This window comes from Brachyhypopomus gauderio, chromosome 6, assembly GCF_052324685.1.
Source record: "Brachyhypopomus gauderio isolate BG-103 chromosome 6, BGAUD_0.2, whole genome shotgun sequence".
NCBI lineage: Eukaryota > Metazoa > Chordata > Actinopteri > Gymnotiformes > Hypopomidae > Brachyhypopomus > Brachyhypopomus gauderio.
The window spans coordinates 6,977,818-6,996,001 of NC_135216.1; the positions used below are offsets into that span (position 1 = coordinate 6,977,818).

At 46.9% G+C, this 18,184-nt stretch overlaps 1 protein-coding gene across 3 annotated transcripts in view; it reads left to right on the plus strand.

The window, feature by feature from the left end:
- zfpm2b (zinc finger protein, FOG family member 2b) overlaps positions 1 to 18,010 on the plus strand; it is a 37,985-nt gene extending 19,975 nt beyond the window's left edge. Inside the window, exons 5-8 of one of the 3 annotated variants that reach the window (XM_077008369.1) lie at positions 3,357 to 3,453; positions 12,619 to 12,825; positions 14,302 to 14,526; positions 14,855 to 18,010. In XM_077008369.1, coding sequence (XP_076864484.1) covers positions 3,357 to 3,453; positions 12,619 to 12,825; positions 14,302 to 14,526; positions 14,855 to 17,211 — 2,886 coding nt within the window. In that variant the 3' untranslated portion in view covers positions 17,212 to 18,010. Of the gene's footprint in view, positions 1 to 3,356; positions 3,454 to 9,358; positions 9,670 to 9,921; positions 11,560 to 12,618; positions 12,826 to 14,301; positions 14,527 to 14,854 lie in introns of those variants that run through there. The other 2 variants (XM_077008372.1, XM_077008371.1) reach the window with 2 other exon arrangements.
- The last annotated feature ends 174 nt before the right edge of the window (positions 18,011 to 18,184 follow it).

Here is an 18,184-nt window from a genome sequence, read left to right on the forward strand (position 1 = left end):
GATTAGCGCTTCAAACCAGAGGCTGCAAACCCACCACTAGTGTAACATTCCACACAGAGTAAAACCAGATTTATGCTCTACCCCAAATGGCTGATGGAAGACTGAGTGTGTGAGAGAGATTTATAATGTGGAGGAAGTTGACAGATAGAGGGAAAGAGAGGATAGGAGGGAACGAGAGAGAGAGAGAGAGAAAAAGAGAGAAAGAGATGGACAGGGGGTGGGGAGGAGTGAGAGACAGGGAGGGAGAGAAAGGGAGAATGAGAAAGGGAGGTAGAGAGAGAAAGGGAGGGAGAGAGAGAAAGCAAGGGAAAGGGAGGGAGAGAGACGGGGAGGTAGAGAGAGAGAGGAAGGGAAAGGGAGAGAGAGAGAGAAAGGAAGGGAGAGAAAGGGAGAGAGAGAAATGTAGAGACAGAAGGAACAGGTGGTGAAAGGTTGAAGTTAAAAACGCAAGTACAATGTATGTTTTAGTGTCCAGTTTGGAAGTTAAGGTTTGAGAGAAACAGAGTGAGTGCTTTTTCATTGTGTGTCAGAGAGAGAGAGAGAGCGAGAGAGAGAGAGAGAGAGAGAGACTAAGAGAGACGACAGAGAGAAAGCAAAAGAGTGAGTGAGTGTGTGTGTCACGGGTAATCTGTGCCCGTGGCAGGTTCCCTCTCTGAAGCGCATTGGTATCGCTGGGCCATTGTTGCTGCTCCTGTCAGAGTGGGGAGAGGCCAATGGAGGCCTGTGCAGACCTGATAAGAAGAAAGAGGATTCAGCAGAGGGAGAGAGAGAGAGATAGAGAAGGAGAGAGAGAGGAGAGAAGGGGAGAGAGAGAGAAGGAGAGAGTGAGAGAGAGGGAGAGAGGGAGAGAGGGAGGGAGAGAGAGAGAGAGAAGGAGAGAGGGAGAGAGAGGTGGGGGGGAGAATGAGAGAGGGGGAGAGAGAGGGCCATGACAAGCTATACTGCTCTCTCTCTCTCCTCTCTCTCTCTCTCTCTCTCTCTCTCTCTCTCTCTCTCTCTCTCTCTCTCTCTCTCTCTCTCTTCTCTGTCTGTCTGTTTCCACACAGTCAGTTCCACTTACTCTCAAGCAGGAAGATTGCAGGACGATTCAGGATAATGTGTGATGTGGCACTGTGCTTCAAGTTCAAAATGTGAATACAAATTGAGTGAGGTTTAAAACTAAGGAAACTCTAAGTAGAACTAAGACAAACTCCCAAACTCACCTACCTACAATTGTACTCACACACACATTCACACCCTCACACACACATACACACCCTCACACACACATACACACCCTCACACACACACAGTGCAGACTGTTAGCAAACTGTCATCTGAAATGCTATAGAAAACACCTGAGTGTAGTAGTTCTGCAGATACTGTAAATGGGTCTTAAAAATGGACTTAAGTCTACATTTAAATGCTAGTAGTTGTGAGGCGTTAGAAGACGGCCTTAAACGAGGGCGTCGTGCTGTTGTCGAGGCGTGACTGTGGCGTACTGTATCTGAGTCTGGCAGAGTCCTGCCCTCCTTCAGACTCCACACGCACAAATAAAGAGATCAACCACTCACGCTCTACGGCACCTAACGCCACCCCCCCCCCCCCCCCCCCACACACACACATACCCCCACCCACAGCCCCGCCCCTGCTTTCTTCTCTTCCTCTCCTGTCTTCTCTCCCTCTCCTGTCTCCCTAACCTCTGCCAGACTGAAGACACATGCCTTAGCAGGGTGGTGGCGTCTGTGCTGTTGGAGTCTGATAAGTCTCCCTCCACCTCTACCAGTCTCTCTCTCCCACCTGTCTCACTCTCTGCCAGGTTGTGAGACAATGCCCTGTCAAAGTAGCCTTGACCCAACACAACCAGCCAGCCGGAAGATGACAGAATTCAGCAAAAATGAAGATTTGGGGCCAGAGAGAGTGAGGGAGTAGGGTCTGTGGTATGGAGCTAATGAATGATAAGAGAGGTGATAAGTTGGTAGAGAGAGGGAGTGTGAGAGAGAGAGAGAGAGAGAGAGAGAGAGAGAGAGAGAGAGAGTGGAAAATGTATGTCTGGACTGGTGAAATAAAGCAGTCAGTGTTGCTATTAGTGTGAGCTATTCCAAACCCAGAGCTGCCAGACACACACACACACACATCCATGTCTCTTCCAGCTCCCCCCAGCCCCCACCCCTGAACCCCAAACACACACACGCCCCCACCACATCCTCCCGGCGAACACCTTTACTGAGATTATCTCCACGGTCAGGAAGTCCTGCAGCAGTGTTCTGTTATGGAGAGCCAGTGGGCAAACCAGCAAGGGGCAGGTTTTCATCTCAGCTAGTTGGGAACAGAGTGATGTTTCTACCGAGGCATCCGTCCAGCCAGAGTCCTGGTGGCTTAGAGAGATCACACAGATTCCTGTGTCAACTTGCGTTAGGATCTAAGATTAAAGTGTTAAAGTAAGGGTAACCGACATCAGAATTAGTGACTACTTCCGTAAGAAGGCTCTTTGAGAAACTGGGCTCAACAGTAGGGTTTTGGCTGTGAATTGTCTTTTATGTACATTATGGGGAGACCATAACCCTGTGTGAGGGACAGGAAAGAGGGGTGAGAGACCCTCCACAGCTTACTGACCTGGAAATACACATCGTTCTCCTGTCTGTTTCAGGATGGGCTGTGATGTTGGCGATAGTGTGGTACAATGTAGCTAAAGATCAGAACTCTCTGAGACGCTTCTCTCTGCTTCCAACGAGAGCTCCCTGCTGGGCTCCGGGTTCCTGGACCCCAGAGGACGAGATCTGATCATGGCGCAGGGGGTTGAGAGGCAGACGGGTAGAGGCAGGTGCAGTCAGTGAGACAGAGGGCCACACAGACAGGGGCAGAGAGACAGTGAGACAGATGGACAGAGATGTAGAAAGATAGAGAAGAAGAGAGGCATAGTGGCTGGTGCAGAGAAGCAGTGAGACAGCAGGCCAGACAGACTGGGCAGTGAGACAGACTGGGCAGAGAGACAGGTGCAGAGATGCAGAGAGGTCACCAACAATATGACCATTAAGAATATTGAGCACTGAGCATGAGCATTAAAACCATTAAGACCATTAAGACCATTAAGTGCAGACGAAGAAGACTGAGAAGAATCTGTTAACCCAAGTGCTACCTGCTCATTCTCATGTGTTCCTATATGTTACAAAGCCTGGCTGAATTAGCCCATGCAAGCTGCTAAGCAAATCACTACGGAGGTCCACGCTCAGGTTCTTGTGGCATTACACTTTGCAGCACTTGCATGGTGGGGGGCAGGGAGCTGAGTTTTGTTACATTCGAGACGTGTGTTACATTTGAAGCAGATATGTGTAACGGCTAAGTCAGATGTCACCATGTTTTTCTGCCTCTCTCAGGTTGCCCCCGTGCTGACGGGAGGTCCCAGGTGGCTGGCGGGCGTGACCTGGGTCAGTGCAGAAGACCCCAAGAATAACTGCATGGTTTACAGTAAAGGTAAGAGCCCTGTGGCTCAGCATGGAACATTATAGCCCTCAACCCTCAAAAAACACTCACGTGTAATCCTAGTTAAACTGCACCTTTCAAATCCTCCTTCGTCGTGCACACACTCAACAGACGGGAGATACCGCCTGGGAAATCTTCGAAAAAAGAAACGGCGCCTGTATTGTGAGCAGAGTGCTACTACGTCTGACTCCGTCCCGGTGTTTCACTCTGTCGGCCTTTCGACTTCTTCCTAAACCCAAACCTTCTGATTTCAAGTGACAAATGCAAGTTCAGCAGGGAGTGTTTCGTGAGAAGGCCGTACAGATGGGACACGTAGCTTTCTTTTAGCGGAGAACATATAGCCCTTTTCCACCAATGAGGAACCGGAACCGAATATAATTTGGAACTGTTCATCGTGTATGCACTCAAATAAACAATTTCCGGAACCGAAAAAATGTGTTCCCAGCTGGAAACAAACTATAATGAGTTTTTCAGCATGAACCACAACAACATACAGGGGCATGTCAAGTTAAAGAGGAAAACGTTATCACACAACAGAGCTAGATTAAACTTAGTCAACACGTACCATTAGTATTCTTTCGTGAATATATTCATTATATTAATGTTGTTAATTATCTGTTATTATTATTATCCATCTTGTCACCAACAGTGGTGCAAATGCAGTTCGGTTCTCTGATAGCACCGAGGATCTCAGGAGCGTGAACCGGAACAGTTCTGGCTCCTCGCGGGTGAAAAGGGGCTAACAGAGAAAGAGAAAGGCAGGATAATAGCCAAACATCTCCAGCAATGTCAGATTGTGTTATCCGTGCAGCGGAACAGTGCCACGCCCTTGAGATGGCTCCTCCCCGCAAGCGAGCTGCACCCAGACTGCACTTAATTAAACAACGTCGACGGGAAGTTATTTATGAATATTCATTAGACTGTAATTGACTGGGCAGGGCCACTGGATATCTCCAGCAGACGGCAGAATAACTGATGTGGGAGGACGGCTTTGGCAGGACCCTGCCCACGTGCAGCTTACCCCCTGCTTTTGAGGGGGTTTTAGGAGTCCACTAGTTTTGGGTCCCCCCCCCCCCCCCCCATTGTATTTGAAACAATGATTATGACTCCCATCTTGTTCAGGCTGATATAAGTGTCCCTGGTAATGTATGATGATATGAAATGTTGATCAAAGAGCTTTGTTTTATGGAAGTGGTGAAGGAGTAACAGTCATAGCACGGTTCAGCTCTCCAGCCGCTGAAAAAGACAACATACACATGAGAGATGTGGGGAGATGGGGCGTGGGGGGGGGGGGTTGAAATCCTAAGCATGTGTTTTATACTTGCTCTCAATCCAGTCAGAGTGATTTTAGCTTATCTTGAGTGACTGTCGAGACTGGAAATGTCAGGCTCAGAGGGAGAAATATATGAGATTATTAAGCTGCTGGATGTTGTGAGGCGCCGTAAATCCTGGTTTGATCATGGCGGAAGGCTGGATGAGGAGCTGACGAGGCTTAAGGGCTACAGCGGGTGTGTGTGTGTGTGTGTGTGTGTGTGTGTGTGCGTGTGCGGGTGTGTGTGTGTGCGGGAGAGAGCAGTCGCTTCACTCTACTCCGGTCATTAGATGGTGTCGACCTCGCCGTCTGCAGTCCGGTTTATCATCTCTCCCTCTATCACTCTGTCTCTCCCTTCCTCCCTCCATCATTCCCATTCCATCCTCCCTCTTTCCTCTCTCGCTCTCCTCCCCTCTCTCCTCCCCTCTCTCTCTCTGTCTCTCTCTCTGATGGACTGCTATCTGACAGCTCGTGGCTGTCTGCAGCTGTGATGAAAGGTAAGGAGGAGTTGCTGTGGTAAGGTGAATCTTAGGCCAGACTGGGGGGGAAAAAACCCCCCTCGTGCCAGCAGAGGGGGAGGACTGTGGAGGATGTACTGCTTATCACACATTGCTTCCTCAGTTTGGTGGATAACAATTTTTCAAAGCACTGTAACTTACTGGGTTTGAATGTGTTGTTTTATGTCCTTTATGGGTCCGTTACATTTTACATGTCGGACGTCAGGTCTGTTTATCGAGCACACTGACCAACAGGGGCCCTTGCCTAACGCGCACATGTTACTTCTCTTGTTAATGTTTGCACAACGAGATTAGATCGGAATGAGATTAGATCAGACTGAGGTCAGAGAAATCAGACCTTAGTGCCGGTGTGACTGGGATCTGTGGTGCACTCCCTAGCAAGGTACTTCTGAACAGGAGCAGGTGTCAGCAGGCTTAGCGTCTGATGTTTGTGCTTTCATAGCCTGCAGGTTTTAGAAGAGACCTTTTCTCACTCTTGGAGAGACACAGATAACGCCTCAAGCTATCAAACACAGAGACAGTGTAAAGAGGAGTGTAAGAAAAACCTTGTGACCCAGACATTAGCAGTATGCTACAGGGACATTAGCACAGCGCTAGAGGAAGTTTAGCACCGTGCTACAGGGACATTAGCACAGTGCTAGAGGAAGTTTAGTACCGTGCTATGGGAACATTCACACAACGCTAGAGTAACATTAGCACATTGGTAGGGGAACTTTAGCACTGTGCTATGAGAACGTTAGCATAGTGCTAGAGAAACTTTAGTACCGTGCTACAGCAAGATTTGCACGGCGCTAGGGCAACATTAGCAGCACTTTACAGGAACTTTAACAGCATGATAGCTCTAGGCGCTTGTGTTTGATATCTGCTGAAGATGAATTTGGCAGAGACAAAGTTTAATTGAGTTTTCCTGAATCCAGTTGGGGGCAGTGCTGGAAGGTAGAGGCGCAGGCACATATAATCCCCCCCCCCCCCCCCCTGCGGATACGCTCACATGTGGTATATCTCTCCACTCTTTCTCCAAATCTCTCCGTTGCCTTCCTCACACTGTCCACCTCTATCCCATTACCTGGAAAAATGGAGCATCCTGAGCCATAATACCGTATATCCTGTGTTGGTCCACAACCGAAAGAAATTGTGACCAGGATACTAGTCTGTTCTCCTTAGATGAAGCTTGTTTCACTGTCCAACCCTTTGTGAAGCAGCCCCCCAGAAGCAGGATTCAAGGAGTCCCACTTTCCTGCAGGTCCGGGCGGAGGGTAGATCTGTCTGTGGAGATACTGCAGCCATTTGCATGCCGTGTCGATCATGGCGGGTGATCCCCCTCCAAGGCCTCCGCACCGTGATGTGTAGAACTGCTCCTGCTACTCCACAGCTGGGTGTTGTAGCATTGACGGGGCCTCGGCCCGCCCCCCCCACCTTCCTTAACCGCACGTCAGAATGCGGGAACGGCCGGGACCCGAACCCCAGCCGAACGGTGCGGTACGGCGACTTCAGTCCTACAGGAGGGAAGCGTGCAGCTGGCTAGCTGCTCCGTTTGAAACAAAAAAACGACTGTATGAAAAAGTGAAGGAGAAGAGTAGGGTGTTTGTGATGGAGGGAGAGAGGAAGGGGGTGACGGGAGTGTGTGAGTGTGTGTGGGGGCACTATCTCGGCCAAAATTCACTCGCTTCTCTCCATAGTCATATTCTACACCAGCTGTTATCGCTTAAAAGGCTTTCTAATTACAACTACAAGACAAAAACTTCTTGGATATGGTCCAGACCCGCCAAATGATAAAATAAGCATTCATCCTCTTTCTCTCCCTTCTCTCTCTCTCTCTCTCTCGTTCTTTCTGTCTCTCCCTCTTAATCTCCACAAAGCACCTTGGAGTCTGCGCACCCAAAGACAAGCCAGTGTGAGAGGAAAGTGCTATTCGGATATGCAGGTGTCACGTTTGATAAGAAACTTCTGGATTTAAAAAAAGCTGTGTCTAATGAGCGTGCGGGCGAGCCCGTGAGGGTGAAACCATGGGCAGGATTGTTCTCCGCCTGATAACATTCCTCGCGTGAAACAGCCAAATTCCATCATTTAATAAACAGCCTGAGACTCTATCAGAGAGTGCGGCTGCATCGCGGGGTGAAGTGGCAGACGTCGCATTTCATTACGACACACTGGGGGGGGTGTGTTTTGACTGCAGCGAGGGGGCTGGGTGCGAATGTTCCACATACGCATATTCATCCATGCGTGCGTGTGTGTGTGTGTGTGTGTGTGTGTGTGTGTGTGTGTGTGTGTGTGTGTGTGAGACAGAAAGAGACCAGCCTTCCCAAATTCTCCCTTTCAAAGCCTTTGCTGGAGATACAGTGCTGTGATGTGCTGATGTCCCAATCAAACTGGTGAGAGGCTGTGCAGGCCAGACGGCCATCGCCTTGGAAGCCTGTTGGAGAGTGTTCACACACACACACACAGAGAGAGAGAGAGAGAGAGAGAGAGAGAGAGAGAGAGAGAGAGAGAGAGAGAGAAAGAGAGAGAGAGAGATGGGGAGGGGGTGTAAGGTCAGGCCAGAGACAGAAAAAAAGGGAAAAGGGGGAGGAGAGGAAAGAATGAACAAATGAAAGAGCGAGAGAGAAAGCGAGGGAGAGGGGAGAGGGGAGGAGAGAGGATGAGAGGATGAGAGGATGAGAGCTGTCACTCAGAGGGGGCTTAGTTCACCCAGCCAGGACAGATCCAGAGCTGGGCCCCCGTGCTGGTCGCACCACGAGCTGTCAGGAAAGTGAGTCATTTCCTAAAGCGCAAATTCAGAAAATTGGAAATGCAGCAATATTCCTTTTTTTCTGCAGAACTGTCAAACCAAGGCTGCTCAATTCTGAGACGGAGAGTTGCAGTTTAGCTGGAAAATAATGTCGATTCATGAATATACAAAAATTCACAGAACTTCACACCTCATTACCCCAGCCAATTTCCAGCCCCTGATGAACACACACACACACACACACACACACACACACACGCACGCACGCACACACACACACACACACACACACACAGATAACTGGCCGCGCCCCACGGCGTGTGTGTTTGATGTAGTGTGCAGGCCCGTAGATCAGTCAGGGCACAGGTGTGAGGGGCAGATGGTGGTGGGGGGGTTGGCCTGGGCTGTGCTCTCGGCCCTGGCCGGCGGTGCTGAGAGCCCAGCGGGTCAGACACACGCGAGCTGCTCCACCTGGCTGATGCTTACAGGCAGGCCTTTGATTTCTGGAGCAGGAGGAGAACGGACAGGCACACACGCACACTGCTCAGACACACACACACATACTGATCAGACACACACACACACACACACACTGATCAGACACACACACACACACACACACTCACACACACACTGCTTAAACACACACACACACTCACACACACACTGCTTAGACACACACACACACACACACACACACACACACACACACACACTGTTCAGACACACACCCCACTGCTGCTGTGTTTGGCATCACATCCACTTAGACATCGAGGGGGCGTAAATGCACACGTCCAGTCTAATTCGACTGTGGTTAGGCAGTGCAGCACCACCAGGGGGCGCTGCAAGGGTCGCACTTGTGTGATGATAAAGGTGGATTCTGCTAACACATAGTCAGCTATAAGCAGCCTGAGCCTGGCCTCAACTCATGCATGGTGGCTACGGCAACCCAGAGGAACAATCACAACCGCACATATTATCTGAACATGTGCTGAAGACTTTCATTAGATAATTAATGTTATGTGACATTTTAGAATTGATACAGGGTGCACAGAATGTGCAGCATTTATTAAACTGGCTAAAAGATGTAGAAACGAAGCTGTTGGAGGCAAAGGGTGACGGAGGTTATTGGATGAGGTGTAAAAGGTTGCAGGTCTGTATCCATGGCAGCAAGGATGAAATGAAGACAAAGAAAGAAAAATATATGTTCAGTGCATCTGGTAGTTAAAACTGCCATGATTGGTTTTAGAACCAAAAAAATGTGATGTGAAATAAACAACGAAGAACACACACACACACACACACACACACACACACACACACACACACACACACACACACACACACACACACACACACACATTCCAAAACACAGCTCAGTTGAAACAGAAGCAGTGTGTAGGCTGCTGTCTGTGAGTCTGCTATGCTGCGTATGTGTTCCTGTAGCTTCATAGCTTCTTGGTGCTAACGAATAGATGACCGTCCTTGCTGAATTACTGTCAGCTTCTCCTTGAAGGGCAACCTTGAGAAAGCCTTTCCACTGAGTCACTATGATGTTCCACAACGTCTCTCTCACGTGTAGTTGCCTAAGGATGTTCACAATGATGATTTACCAACGGTGCTGTTGTGCCTTCTTCTGAACAATGAGAGTAGGTTGATGATTTGACTTTATTTATTTGACTTTATTGCTTTATTTGAAATGATATTTGCATTGTTTCTCCATTCACTTTGTTACTAACCCTTGTCTGAAAGGTTAGAAGGGCCTGATGGCACACTGGTCTGACATTAGTACTCTAAGGCATACTCTGACTACCTCAAAAAGTACTCTGACATGAGTACTCTAGGGGTTGATGCTTCTATTGCTGTTATTTTATACCAAGCAGAGAATAGGAACATTAATGAAACAATTCATTTAAAATTTAAAATGTACATTATAAAAATTATACAGATGTAGATAAATTAGTTAAATATTAGGTAAACAGTATTAGTGTTCACCTTTACATTGTTTTGATTGTATATGTATATGTCGGTGTATGTGTGTAAGACTCGATGCATGAGTGTTTGTGTGTGAACCAGAGCTTTAGCATTAAACGCTTGTTTAATTTTCCATTAGTTCTGTCACTGATTATATGAAATAGACCCATAAGGACAAGACGGACAGGAGTAAGATCAGTAAGGCCGAGTGGACAATGCTCAGAGATATGGATCACATAACGAGGACACAGCTTGGGCTTTTAAAAAAGAAACATAATAATCAAACTCAGGTCATTTCTTGTTTTATCACTATGTGAAATATGTATTAACCCTGTGGTGGTATTAATGATTTAATAACTTAAACCTTGTGTATATGAAATTGTGAAGCAAAACTGCTCGCATTAAATAATACCGAACAAAAAATTATTAAGACTATGTACATTACAGTATAGTTATACACCACACAAACTATACACTACTCTTAGGAGTGGCAGTACTGTAATTCCCTAGTGTGATTAGTCGAGGAGAGTGCCCCCTTGTGGCTAAGGAAGGACGGACACATCACTCCATCCAGCACACAGAGACCTCACAGGCAGCACACAATGCCTGGTGTAAAAAACAAAGCCTTGCTATGCTCTGCTGTCTCCAGCTTATACTGCACGCTGTAACTCTTTGATTAGATGAGGTTCCTCCAAAGATACGGTTTCTGTTAGCATGAAGTTTCCCTAAGCCCCCTACTTCCTCGCGGCCTTTTGTATGGGTGCCCGGAAGCTCTAAAGCTCTGTTTTCTTTTCAGCTCTGATGAGTCAGAAAACTTGTCGACTGAATCAAATATTTGCCATAATTCATAGAGACAGAGAGAGAGAAAGAGAGTGATTGAGAGAGAGAGGCGACAGACAGACGTGCATTTTGTTTATTCTACTCTTTTGTCTTTTCCTCAGCGAATGGTGCCAAAACAAACAGTCAGGGAGCCAGTGGCTATGGGCTTTACTGCCAAGAATTAAATACCAGAGGAACAAGAACAGACTGCAGAGACATTCAGTGAAGATTACTGCTCCATGTTTGTTCATATCTATTCCGTTTAACTTACCTAAACAAAACATATATGTCGTATGGTAATTAATATACAAATAAAGCTCTGGATATTAAGCTCTGGGTGTTAAAAAATAACCTCATTTACACATTGGTCCATGAGAGATGTAAAAAGTGTATCTAGCCCAAATGTTTTTTTTACTTGGTCTGTACAACTTTTGGTTATTTAAATAAACCCAAGCAGATATGCGTGGTTCACGCCTTTGAGGGCACTCCAGTGTTTGCGGCATAACAAACGTCCTCACGGCGGATGGGACGGCCTCTTCGTCCGCCTTTCGGAGCCGAGCCCGCACGGCCTCTTCCTTTATCTTCCGGGACACTGCGGCTCCTGTCGGCCCCTGGCCCACCTCCACCGCGGGACTTCAACGACACTCTAAATGGCTATTTGCGATTTCAAAAGGCATTTGAGAGAAAGCGTGCGTTTCCCCGGCATGGAGCTGTAAATGGCATTAATAATCTCGCGGAGTGCAGTGGTGAGTGGAGACCTGCTTCCGTCCTCGCCCAGCGAGGTGTAAGGGAAGTAAACTACATTTCCCTTCATTACCCGTACGACTGCGGCATGCGGGACACAGGGCTTCCAATTACAAGCCTTTTAACCACAGCAGCGGGACACATCGCAGGTCACTTCCTCCACTGGCGTGACGCGCTGTCAGGGGGCGTTAGCCCGCCTCTGAAAGGTAGCAGTGCGCGAGTCTCGTTTTCATTGTCCAACGTCCCAATTAGTCCGTGTCCTAATTCTACCGTTTAGTGGCGGAGTATCATGCTTCGGCTTGTTATCTCGCTCTCCAGACTTTTGTAAATAGTCATATTTAAAACTTTAATCCCCTCAGTGGAAGATGAAGCATAGACAGAGAGCCTGTCATTTACAGAGATAAATGTTATCTTGGCCACAAAGCTCTTCTCCCTTTGCCTGGCTAATGAGTTTGTTCTTAGGACTCCAGTGGAATGTTTCATCCGTGCCTCCTCAGTTAGATAATACTGCACTTTTATCCAAGATGTCTGTTCCATTTTTCTATGGGGGCGGGGGATGCAGTGTCTTCTGTAGTAAACCGTTCCTTGCTTGTTTTCTAGGCTTCAAAGAAACTAATGCATGTATGTACTTAGAGCTGTGCATTGTATGTGGGTTCAAAGAACAGGCAGGGATTATTACTGCCGTTTCATTTTCCATTTACCTCTGCACAGATTTTCCAGGTTTACAATACGAGTTACTTCTGTAGTTTAGGTTGCCAGATATCTGACTATCCACCAACAAGATACGTTATAAAAACATTCATGAAAGAGTGAAGAGTGAGGGAATAGAGAATAAGAAAAAGCAGTCAGAGTTGATCAAACCGTGAAGCTCATTTATAAGAACATTAAAGAATGTGGAATGGAGGTAAGTTCAAAGACATGCTGTGAATTCAAGGTTAAAGACTTTTTCTCTTTTTTGTCATGCAGCCATTATCTTGCGTCAGAAAATGTGATTTATTTTTTATTAAAAGGCAAGCATTTCCAAAGCCACCCATGGTAACAACAGCCTGTCTCTCTCTCAGAAGGCCACGTGTGGTGCTCGACCACGAGAAGCGTGATGGAGGGTGAGGAGCTGACGGCGTGTGCGGTGGACGTCGGGGTGGAGATCCAGCCAGCGGGGCCCGATCCCTGTACCCAGGGCACCTACCCGGCCCGCCTGCTTGACGGCATCCAGCTCCTACCCCAGCAGGCTGCCATGGCCTCCATACTGCCCAACGCCATCGTGAACAGTGAGTACATTACTGTCAGGTGTGCGCACACTGGCTGGGCTGAATAATGTGCCAGCTAAAAATGGAAACTCTTTCTCAAGGTCAGCAACAATACTCAGGTAGGCTGTGGCGTTGACACGATGCTCAATTGGTACTAATGGGCCCAAAGTGTGCCAGGAAAATATCCCCCACACTATTGTACCACCACCAGCCTGAACCACTGACACAAGGCAGGATGGATCCATGCTTTCATGTTGTTGATGCCAAATTCTGACCCTACCATCCAAATGTCGCAGCAGAAATCGAGACTCATCAGACCAGGCAGCGTTTTTCCAATCCTCTATTGTCCAATTTTGGTGAGTCTGTGTGAATTGTAGCCTCAGTTTCCTGTTCTTAGCTGACAGGAGTGGAACCCGGTGTGGTCCTCTGCTGCTGTAACCCATTCTCCTCAAGGTTCGATGTGTTGTGTGTTCAGAGATGCTCTTCTGCATGCCTCGGTTGTAACGACTGGTTATTTGAGTTACTGTTGCCGTTCTATCATCTAGAACCAGTCTGGCCATTCTCCTCTGACCTCTGACATCAACAAGGCATTGTGCGCCCACAGAACTGCCGCTCACTTGATATTTTCTCTTTTTCGTACCATTCTCTGTAAACCCTAGAGATGGTTGTACTTGAAAATCCCAGTAGATCAGCAGTTTCTGAAAAACTCAGACCAGCTCATCTGGCATTAACAACCATGCCACGTTCAAAGTCACTTAAATCACCTTTCTTCCTCATTCTGATACTCGGTTTGAACTGCAGCAGATCGTCTTGGCCATGTCTACATTTCTAAATGCATTGAATTGCTGCCATGTGATTGGCTGATTCGACATTTGCATTAATGAGCAGTTGGACAGGTGTACCTAATAAAATGGCCATGAGTGTATATAAAAAGTGGTGTAGTACACAAGGTTCCCAGAGAAACAGCGCATTTCGGACAGAGGTCATTCATCAGCTGTGCAAGCACTTTACCGTCTGAAATATCCTGTTTCTCTGGAAGACCTGGATACTTGCAGTCACTGCAGTTTTGACTACGTCTACAACTTTTACAGTAACACACTGCAGATATTTTTTACACACACACACACACACACACACACACACACACACACACACACACACACACACACACACACACACATATATATAATCATATATATGATATGTTATAACATATATATAATATTATATATATATATATATATATATATATATATATATATATATATATATATATATATATATATATATATATATATATATATATATATATATATATTATGATTTCTTAAGGACTTAACAAGCCTGGTATACAGAGGTTTTTGTATACCCTTATAACAGTGTAATGGCCTATAAAGAAACTCTTGCTAGAACTGATTGGATCTAAAAAGTATAAAAATGCCTGCTTAAACTCTAAATCATCTAAATATGTCTTTTGTTTATGCTGCTGTTTTGTAGAAGACATCTTCCCCTGTAAGACCTGTGGGATCTGGTTCAGGAGTGAGAGGAACCTGCAGGCCCACCTCATGTACTACTGCAGCGGGAGACAGAGGGAGCCGGACACCTCCGGCGAGAAGCACTCCGACACCGGCCATCAAATGACCCGCCTCTGCACCTACCCACAATGCAACATGAGCTTCTCTGGTTCACATGCTCTAGAAATGCACCTGTCCACACATGCTGGTGAGTGGAGAGAAGTGACGGGAGTTCTGCTCCTGCATGTGGCCATGATATAAATGTCTTTGTCGTGGCAAATACAAAAATCGAGAAGCAGTTTTTTCCCACTGTCGACAGTCTGGACTTTTAGCCTCACAAGAGGCTTGTTAATTATCTGATGACCTGCATCAGATATGTTAGACCAAAGCCAGTAGTAAAATGTACAGTGTAGAAGCATTCCATCAGGCGGGGACAACAGTGGCCTATCATTATAGATTCAAATAATGGTTCATTATGGATTGCAGCACCCCTGATCAGTGATTAGTAATGTAAATGTTTTGTTTTGTTCCACCAGCTTTCAAGTCTGAGGAGCCCCCTGCTGGAAGCAGCCTGAAGTGCACCATCTGCGACCACACGGCCGACACTCTTGCCACTCTGCAACCCCACATCCTGTCCCACCTGTCTCAGGTGGGACTCAGGTGCGGCCGCTGTCACTTCACGTTCCAGACCCTCCGAGAGCTGACCAAGCACCAGGAGCTGCACAAGCACGGCAGGCCCGTCAAGGAGGGCGAAGCGGAGCGCCCTCAGAACCTGGGCACGCACAGCCCCAAGCTCGGCGGGCGAGTCTCGGGCAGGAAGGACGTTCGAGAAAGTCCGGTGTACCAGGACGCGGCTCGGAGCGCAGAGCAGGAGAACTCGGAGCAGGCGCCGTCAGCGAAGGGCGAGGTGAACTCAGGTAGCAGGGCCAGTTTCTCCTACACCAGGGTGAAGTCCGAGCCTTCCAGCCCGCGCTTGGCCTCCTCGCCCATCCAGCACCACATGAGCCCGGCGTTCCCCATGCCACCCTTCATGCCGCACGTCCCTTTCTCGCAGGACATAACCGCAGTGCCACAGGCGTCTGAAATACTGGCCAAAATGTCAGAGCTGGTGCACCGCAGACTTCGGCACGGCGGGAACAGTTACCCCCCGGTGATGTACAGCACGCTGGTGCCAAAGGGAGCCACTTGCTTCGAGTGTAACATCACTTTTAGTAATCTAGATAACTATCTGATTCACAAGAAGCATTACTGCAACAGTCGTTGGCAACATATGGCCAAGACGCATGACTACAGCAGCATTTTGGAGAAGGCTTCAGACACCCTGAGCCCCAAGAGTGGGGCCAGCTTGGCTAGTATGCTGAACGCTGGCCAGACTTCTGAGGTCAAAGGTCTGGATACCAACCAGTTCAACCCTTCGGTTTGTGACCCTTTCATATCAGGGGGGAAAGCCCCTGAGGAATTTCCAGTGCAGATTAAGAAAGCATTAACCCCTTCAGGTGTGGAGGAGAGACAGAATGCCATGCACTTGGACTCAAAGAGTCCAAAAATGTCCCCACTTGAGAGTGAGATTGACCCCAGCCAGACAACATGCGATGCCTGCAAGATCACGTTCAGTCGTCACGAAACTTTTGCAGTGCACAAGCAGTACTACTGCGCTTCCCGCCACGACCCGCCTACGAAACGAGCAAACAATAAATCACCAGCCAATCAGAAGTCGGCGCGTGCGCGTAAAAGAAGAAAGGCGTACGAGATGCCGGGTCCCGATCAGGAGCATATGGGGATGCCGTCTTATCTGGGGATCCCCAGTGTGAATGGGCCCTATCTGACCCAGGATGCAATGGAAAGTCTCAGGGACCAGTTTCATCAGAGGTACAATATGATCCAGGGTTTGGTTCCCAAGCACCCAGAACCTTCTATGACAGTTACAAAATCAGCCCTTGTGTCAAAGTGCAATGCGATAGCCCAAGAAGAAGGAGATGCGCCCATAGATCTCAGTAAGAAATGCATGCCGCAACTTGGCAAAATTTCACTCCAGCCCAAAGGGCTTATGGACTATCATGAATGTGTGGTCTGCAAACTTAGCTTCAACAAAGTTGAGGATTACCTTACTCACAAACAAAACTTCTGCCCAGGTGCGGCACTGGACAGCAAAGTTCCAGACATCAAAAAAGAAAGTTCTAGAAATATAAACGGCGCCTCAGAAAAGCCCGGCAAAAATTCTGCTTTTCAGAACATGAGCGTCACCCCAGTACATGCCGGGACTACATCTGAAATCAGAACATCTGGTGAAGAGCAGTCAGCCTCCATAAAATATGAGTGCAGGATGCAGTCTCTTGAGGGCTACCCAGGTGCAGCAAAGAAAATTAGAGCGGATGAACAGATCTGGCCATACTATGAGATCAAACCTGCCGACTGTGCCACAGGGGTGCTCATTACACAAAGTGAGAGGAGGCAAAGCCCTAATGAGGGCAGCGAGGGCGAGAAAGACCAACCCATGCCTGATGGCAGCCATCTTAGCACCGACAGTGCAGAGAACCTGAAAATCACAACCAGGGGCCTGGCCTTTTCCTTAAAAGACGCCCTGCAGCTTGAAGACCAGCTAGCGGAGACTGTAACTGATCAGCACAGCCTTCCCGCCCCAGATATCCACTGTACTTCCATCTCCCCAATCCCTGAGGGCTCTATCCAACCTAATGAGAGCAGCTCTTCTTCGCCCATATCCAAGACTGACGAGATCTCCTCCAGCATTAAGAGAGGTCAGAATGGACCGATGTCCTCCATGGGTAATGTCAAATACTGCCGTCCTTGTGATATCCAGTTTAATAACTTGTCGAATTTTATAACGCACAAGAAGTTCTATTGCTCTGCCCACACCCCAGAGCATGTGAAATGAGTCCTTACCCTGCGTCTCAGTGCACCGTGCCCGTTTACACACCTGCACACGGACAATCAAATCAGGAGATTTATCCTTCTGTGGTTTAATAGTGAATTTTGAAATGTGTGTTGAAAGAGTATTGTGTGGAATATTTTCTTTGCCTCTTTGTGATGTATCTATTTATTTAAAAAAAATATTTCTAGCAGTAAACCAATACAGATTTGCGATAAGAATAATAATTCAATGATTTATTTTCCTTTTCCTTTCCATCACACAAAAAGGAGTAAGAGTTCAGTGGGAAACAAACGCACGACAACCTACAGAGCTGATCGTTTCAGCAATCATAAAACACTCAGCATTTCTTCTGGAAAAAGGCATAATTGTCAATACATGTAGACTCTAGTTTGTCCTTGCTGTTATTTATATTTATTTATAATCAAACATTTTGTTTGTTTTGTTTTTTTGCTTATGCAAAATTCTTCTTAAAAGTACTTGTATGTGTTTGCTGGTTCTCTGGTCTCTCTTTTTAACACTTGGCTTCTAATGCAATACTTTTTAAAAACCTGATCCATTAGCAGTATTATGAAAGAGTGACTTTTTGTTAATTGGACCCCAGAAAATGTCTGTGAAAATGTTTACTTGTCTTGCTGAACACAAAGGGAAGGGATTTACACTTGAAAAGAGGACTCAATGTAATCTTCACAATAGAAAAAAGTAATATGTTGTCAAAATGTGTTGCTATGCATGTACCTGTATGGAATGAAATTCCAGATGTTTGAAATTTTGATTTTATGTGGCATCCAAATTAAACTTCTAATCTCAGGATTGAGTGTATGCATAAAATGATTTCATTATATTATATCATATTATATTGTTGTTTTTCACGTTCATAATTTATAATGCTCTTTTTCTGAAGTTGTGTAATAATATATTGAAGTTCCTCTTAATGCTTAAGATAATCACTGTTTCATCTCACACATTAAAATGTTTT